This window comes from Apodemus sylvaticus, chromosome 8 (assembly GCF_947179515.1).
Source record: "Apodemus sylvaticus chromosome 8, mApoSyl1.1, whole genome shotgun sequence".
Lineage (NCBI taxonomy): Eukaryota > Metazoa > Chordata > Mammalia > Rodentia > Muridae > Apodemus > Apodemus sylvaticus.
This window is the reverse complement of record NC_067479.1, coordinates 113,081,296-113,089,262: the sequence shown is the minus strand read 5'-3', so window position 1 is coordinate 113,089,262 and position 7,967 is coordinate 113,081,296. Positions and strand designations below refer to the sequence as shown.

Below are 7,967 nucleotides of genomic sequence, written 5' to 3'. Positions count from 1 at the left end.
CTAAGTCTGCCTGTATGTTGCAATATTTCCTTCTATGATATAAATGGACTAAGCCACTGATCCATAAGCCAGCCCAAATTAAATGTAATTTTTGTAAGATTTGCTGTGGTCATGGTATCTCCTCACAGCAATACAAACCCTAAAACAGAAACATGAGCCTTATTCATTTTGGTTAGAATTTCTTTGGTAAGCCTGGGTCTTTTATGGTTCTATATGAATTTCAGTATGATTTCTCTTTTATTGTGTGTGAAGAATGTTGCATGGTTGTTGATTTAAATTTCATTGATTGTGCATATTTATTATTTTTAGTATGATCATTTTTACAATTCAAATTTGATTGATTCATCCATACGTGATTATATCTTCTACTCTTTTCATTAATATTTTTCTTCAAAGATTTAAATTGGGCTTTTGCTTGTTTGTTTGTTTTCAAGTTTCTTTACAAGCTGTTCATTTTCAAGTTAGGTTTATTCATAGATATTTTATTTTATCAAGATTTTTATGGATGGCATGTATCGATGATCTCTTTTTCATCAGGCTTGTTATTGGTATGTAGACAATATGATAATCTTCATAAGTTGATTTTTTTATCCTGTCATTTGCTCACAGTATTGCTCATTTCTCAAAGTTTTCTAGTAGAATTTTTGGGTCTTTTATATATAAGATCTTAAGAGAAGGATAATTTGGCTTCTTTTCCCATTTTAATTCATGTAATTTCCTTCTCTTATTTTATTGTTCTAGCTATTGCTTTAAGTACAGTATTGAAAGGGAGGGAGATAGAGAAAATTCCTGTCCTATTACGGATTTTAATGAGATTGCTTCAAATTTCTCTCCACTTAGGATGGTGTTGAATGTGAAGTTTCCCTATATAGCCTTTATAATATACTATAATCTAATCTCACTCTCTCTAAAATTATACACACACACACACACACACACACACACACACACATGCTATATGCCTTCAGATACACCAGAAAAGGCCATTACATACCATTACAGATGGTTGTAAGCAACCATGTGAGAACTGAACTCAACTCAGGACCTCTGGAAGAGCAGTTAGTCAGTGCTCTTCACCACTGAACCATCTCTCCAGCCCTAAGACATTTATTTTGAAGTCATGTTGGGTTCTATCAAAACTCTTTATTTTGCATCATTTAGATATGACTTTTGTTTTTAAGTTCCTTTTTGAACCATACCTTCATTTCTGGGAAAAGCTAACTTGATTGTAGTAGTCTATTTGTTATATATATACATACACACACACACATATATATATATATATATATATATATATATATATATATATATATATATCATTTGCCAATATTTTATTGAACATTTTTGCATCTATATTTATGAGGGATATTGGTTTCTAGGCTTCTTTTTTGTTTGTGTTTGAATATGTATTCTTTATTGTTTGGGTAGAATGTTCTATAGATATATATTAAGGAATTTGACTCTATGTCATTTAACTCAATCTTTCTCTCTTAATCATTTATTTATGAGAGTAGGGTACTGCAGTCACTCACTATCACTATTATTAATCTGTGACTTACATGACATGTTCTTTATAAAATCAGAGGTTTCTGTGTTTGGTACCTGTATGTTCAGAATCATAATGTCAATATAATGAATCCTGTCTCCTTGATGAATATAAAGAGATTTTCTTTTTCTTTTATGTTTTTAGATTGAAGTCTATTCTTATCAAATACTAGAATATATACACCTGCTTATCTATTAGTTTCATTTTCTTAAATTATACTTTTTATCCTTTTACCCTAAAGTGCTATATATCTTTGGTAGTGAAGTGTTTTTCTTGGAGGACAAAGCATGTAGTTAGTGGTGGACTTCCTTTTGTATTTTAATTTTTAAATTTGTTGATAATGTCATATATGAATACAACTTATTTGTAAAAGTTATTCAACCTCCACACCTACCTCCTCTACCAACAAATCGCATATCTACTACTTTCTCTTAAATTTATGACCTGTTCTCTTAGTGTTACATTTTTATGTGTATGTGTGTGTATACACACACACATACATCATATATATATAACCTGAGTCACTTTAGAGTTCCTTATATGTATATGTATTCATGGATGACAACAGGGAGTTGGTTAATCTGCTAGGAGACTTGTTCTAGCAGAACATTGATTCTTCCTTCCTAAGTAGCCTCTGGATGCCTGGATGCCCTTATTTAGAAGTAGAACCTTGTTAAATTCCACATTGTCAGGTTGACTGGTGTGGCTATTATGCAGGTCTTGTTTAGGCAAACATATTTTTGATATTTCATGTATGTAGTATATCTCAAATCTGGTATCTTGGTTCTCTTGCTCACAAAATGAAATTACATTGTTATCACTAGAAAAATCTTTATTTAATTTAATATTTAATGTTTTTTGCTATATTTGAAATTAAATCCTCAAGGACTTGGAAAGTAAATCTGGCAATTTCCTTTCAAAGCCTAGCCAGGAAGGTTGGAGGTTTTTTTTAGCTGTAGAGTATAAATTAACATGGGTAGAGTTGTAAGCTCCATTCCTCCCCAGAGACGTTCATAACTAATACAGACACAAAGAACATATGGCCAAATGCAAGACATAAAGATAACAGTATGGGGCACTTCAGATTGATGTTCATCTTGCCTGGGAAGCTTCACAGTATAGTTTGTCTGAAAACACTGGAACACTTTGCTGCTGAATCCAGACAAGAAAGTCAGTAATGTTGAAAACTTTGTCTTTGATTTCATATCTCATTCTTATTTTTTGGTTGTAAGATTAGACTTTAATGGCTGAGCTATCTCTCCAGCCCTCATAGCTCATTCTTAAGTGATTATTATAACAGAGTGATTGTGGTAACAATTTTAGATTGTTAAAATGATGCTGAGCAGAACAAAGTGTATTTTATAGAAAGATTATGGCATCCACCCAGGAGTATTGGCTACATCCTGCTAGTATTTCTCTGGCACATGTCTCACTCGTACTCTCTGCGAGGAAGCATGTTTCCTTAGGACTTTTCTTAGAGCTGTGGCCACATCTCTATTCCTCAAACTGTAAATGAGGGGGTTCAACATGGGAGTGAGAATGGTGTAAAAGGCTGATACAACCTTATCTTTCTCAGGTGTATGGTAGGAATGGGGCAGTACATTGGTATAGAATGCTGCCCCATAAAAAATGCTTACTACTATAATGTGGGAGGAACATGTGGTGAAGGCTTTACGTCGGCCCTCAGCAGAACTCATGTGGTAGACAGTGATGAGGATCCTTGTATAGGAGACTGAGATGAAGGATATTGGGATGAGTAACATCAGCACACAGCATGCATACATCAAGGTTTCATAGAGTGATGTGTCTGTGCAGGATAGCTTTAACACAGCTGGGATCTCACAGAAAAAGTGGTTGATCTCTCGAGATCCACAGTAAGGAAAACTCATAGTAACAGGTGTCAGCATGAATCCATCCAAAGACCCACCAGCCCAGGAGCCCAGAACCATAAACAAACAAACCTTGGGATTCATGATTATTGGATACCGTAGAGGGTTGCACACAGCCACAAACCTGTCATAAGCCATGAGGCCCAGCAGAAAAAACTCTCCCCCAATCAGCGTCAGATAAAGAAATATTTGCAATGCACATCCCAGAAAGGAAATGGTCTTTTCTTTGGACAGGAGATCTTGAAGCATCTTGGGAACAGTGATACAGATGTAGACAGTATCCATGATGGACAAGTGACTGAGCAAAAAGTACATGGGTGTGTGAAGATGAGAGTCCACACGAATGAGCATGATCATGACTACGTTGGCTGTTACAGCCACCACAAAGATGGAGAAGATCACTGCGAAGATCAGCCCAGGAAATGTTGGGTGGGTGATGAGGCCCAGGAGGATGAAGTCAGTGGAGTTCTGGTAAATAGTCTCCATTTCCGCAGAACATGGCAGCTTAATCAGCTGTAGAGGCAGAAAATTGGTATGTCAATTAATTATCTTTTTTGTGTTAGCCATGCTCAGGATGTAGGAAAAGAATGTTTACCTCAGAATTCCCTTGATTCCTTGTTTGAACATTAGCAATTAGGCATTATTCAAATCAAAATCTAAACTCAAATTCATCAGCTTTGTTGGATCGTCATGGATCCAAACTCTCTAAGTTGGATGAAAGTAGTAAATGTAACCATTAATAATAGTACTTCTTTTAATTTATTAATTTTTAACCACCTTCTACACAATTCTTATAATCTCATTACTCCATATTGACATTTCTATGACATTAGTAACTACTCTATATCCACTTTATTATCTTACAACCAGTGTACATTGCCTCACTAATTTAAAATTTTCTCATCTGATAACATAATTGCATGTTAATATTTTGTACAGATAATATATGTAAATAAAGAAATCATTGTGATATGAACACATAAGCAAGATTTTGGACACACAGCTATAAATAAGTTTGGGGCATGCTAGTGAGGGCAACTTTTTGTGAGAGTTAACTCCACATTGTTCTATAACATGCATTCTTGCCTTTAGTGATAATATTTTAAGGACTTATTTCCTTTTGTCCTTGTAAGACAGCATGGAGAAAGAGTTCTCAGATCAGGGTGTCCAGAAAAACTCCTTAGAAAGCAGTACTTTAGATTCGTTATCATGGAGAACTTTCTTACTGGCATCATGAAAACCAGCAATGATTTATGATAAATTCTACATCATTATATTCAATAACATATTCTTCTCTTAAATTATTGTCCAATCAAAAGATTAGCAGATTTCCTTAATATGGTATTCCAAACCTATATAAATATGTTCCATTGAAAATCTATTACTAACATAGATTTCCTCCTACTTTATTTTCTGCTCTATCATTCCTCTTTAATGTTTAGAAATAAAAATAATTCCTAATCAAACCAGGGAAATAACAAAAGTTTTAAACTCCTTTGAAATTTTTGACTCTCATGTTTTCTCCATCCAAGGATATAAATGTGCTCCTCTTCAGTATGTTCAGTGATATCAGGGGATATATTGTGAGTTTTCATTATTAAATAATGACTTTCATTATGAAATCATTAATTCATGTCACTTCTTGACAGAATTTTCTAAAGAAACATATTTAAATAAAAGTATGATGGATGAACCTGTATCTTCTAGTTTTATAACAGTCAAATAATTGCCAAAGCCCCAAGTTGTTAAAGAACTCATTTACACTGAAGCAAAAATTAAGTAACAAAAGCAACAGAGAAACACTTTTAAATTTTCTGTAAGATGGATCTTTGCTATAGTTAATGTTTCCAAATAGAAGAGTCAAAATACAAAAGGAGAAAAATAGAAAACATTTTTGTTAGTAAGTGCTAAAATATTTTATATGTCATCTATCATGAATCAAGAAAGGGAAAAACCCTGAATGTTAAATATTAATTTATAACAAGATTGATGAAAACCAGGTATTTTGTCTCCTTTAACATGTGAATCTAGCTCCGAGGCACTCATATAAAAACTATACTTAAAAGTATTACAAATAGAACCTCCACAGATAGAGCTTTTGAAATGACTAATTGTAAATCAAAATACCCATGCAGGCAGACAATATTATTTTGACTAATAATATTTATGTTTTGTTTGTCAAAATTATAGATCTTATGTTAATTACTGATATTGCCAAGTTATCTTCCACTTATCCATTTAAAAATATATCCTGAAGAAAACAGAAATATCAAGCATGTGATACCAAATTCAAGTTAAAAATAAGATAGGAAAATAAGAAATTGCTTTTGCATAAGTACACCAGCTAAGGATTTTGTTTTATGTAAAGATACAGATCATACCATACTCAGTATTAGAAAGATTCAGGATCCTTGTAGATGCTCAACACTAAGAAACAATGATACCTAACCACTTGTCATAGGCTTTCTCATCAAGCTATCTGGGTACACCTCCTAACTCCAGTCTCTATCCAGGGCTTGAGCTCAGCACGGTTACTTGGGTGACATATTACCTGACCTTTCAGCCCCCGGCTCCACAACTGCACTTAAAACCAGCTTGGTGCTTCAGCAGCTTTAGCTTGGGCAGTTTTGTAAGTAGAATCACCAGGGTATCTGCACACATGGTGTTTACATCCATGCCGCCTTTAGTAAGCCTCCTTAGATCACAGAGGTTTTTGTCTCTTCCACACTTGTTCTGCAACCTATACTTATGCAGATTATGGTATGGTATCTAAAATTAATTAATTAGCAACTAGGTTAGGAATCAGAGTAAAAGAATCCATGATTGTAAATGACCATAAGTACAAAGTTAAATCAAGAATGTCTTGGGTTTTTTTTTGGATTTGTTTTTTTTCGAGACAGGGTTTCTCTGTGTAGCCCTGGCTGTTCTGGAACTCACTCTGTAGACCAGGCTGGCCTCAAACTCAGAAATCCGCCTGCCTCTGCCTCCCAGAGTGCTAGGATTACAGGCATGCGCCACTACCGTCCGTCAAAATCAAGAATATTTGATGAGTTAAAACTGATAAAACTTATGTAGCTGGTAACTTTATTGTTGTTTAGTAAAACTTGACATTGTAAAAAGACATAAACTTGATTCTGTTACTTTTATAGCTTGCTCAGAACAACAGATATTGTTAAGTTGGTGTGTCTGAATTATCAACAAAATACTGTGTGAGTTAGTTCTGTTTGCATGAGTTCCCAGAGTCCTACTTCAAGGCCAGAGGTAATGTGCTTGTGTAAGGTTGCCTTTCTAGTTCTTCCTCTATAAAGCTAGGTAACCCTGTGTTCTTGATCATCATTCTCCATTGCTTGAGGCCTCACTATTCTCTCCTATTTCCCTCTCTAGTTATAGTCTCCTAAAAATTAGAAATACAAAAGAAAGGGAAAAAAGGGAATAGAAAAGAATAGTAAAAGAGAATGAAAAAAGATTTTTCATCTGCAGACTCCACGGTCCGATCTTTCTGCTGCTTGGGATCTTTTTAGACCATCTTAGTTGTGCACCTACCAGTGTCACATGGAGTCACCTATTCAAACACTCTGGGCAGAATGGAGGAAGCAAGCTGAATGTGGGGCATACTATGGCTGGCAGGGGTTTGTGGTTGAAAAGAATGGCAGAGCCCCATGACAGGCATTTTACTACCAGTGGTCTGCATGGAGAGAAGAGGACATGGGAAAGAGAAAGGTCTCTCTCTCTCTCTCTCTCTCTCTCTCTCTCTCTCTCTCTCTCTCTCTCTCTCTCTCTGCAGTGTCAAAGTCCAGGACAGCATGCTTGGAGGTGTTATGAGAGTCCACTCATCATCATCAGCCCTCACTATACCTAAAAAAGGAGTTTCCTTTAAGTGAGTTTAGATGATATCCCCTCAGGATTAATTCAGACCACTCCTCTGAAAGACTTCCTCAGAATCCCAGGACTCCAGGAGCAGCGAGAAATCTCCTTCTAGTGTCATTCATGTGGAGGGAAAGCTGATAATGTGCTTGGCTGGGCCATTGTCCCTGATTCACTTTCAAAGAAAGCTTCCCAGTACATTCTCAGAGGTAGAATGCCCATGTTGAACACTTTCTGCATCCATGGCACTGTACCGAGCATTGGTGAGCTACAGAAACTGTGACTATGACAGCTTCCCTTAGGAGTATTTGATAAAGTTTGAGAGCTGCAATATATACCAATGATATTTATTCAACAGAACTGTAAATCTAATAAAAATTTCTAGAGAAATATTTTGTTACTATTTCTTAGCAAAAGTAATAGCATGGAAGTAGCTGCTCATGTAGCTGGGCTATGTAGAACTATAAAATTAACACAGAAATAGCATGATGGTCATGTTTCTGGAATTCATTTTTTATCAGGAAAAGGATTAAATTGCATCACATTGCTTTAAATTCAGATATTAATTTCTGAAAGATAGCATTCAGTATACATGTGCACATATGCTTTGGATAAAATTTATAAAAAGAGAGAAAAAAGGTAAAGATGCAAAGAAACAAAGAACTAAA

At 35.1% G+C, this 7,967-nt stretch overlaps 1 protein-coding gene across 1 annotated transcript; it reads right to left on the bottom strand.

Moving 5' to 3' along the window:
• Window positions 1-2,952: 2,952 nt before the first annotated feature.
• On the bottom strand, window positions 2,953-3,921 carry LOC127691112 (olfactory receptor 2T2). Its single transcript, XM_052190700.1, has one exon. It carries the CDS (start codon window positions 3,919-3,921, stop codon window positions 2,953-2,955), a length of 969 nt encoding a protein of 322 aa, XP_052046660.1.
• Between the last annotated feature and the right edge of the window lie 4,046 nt (window positions 3,922-7,967).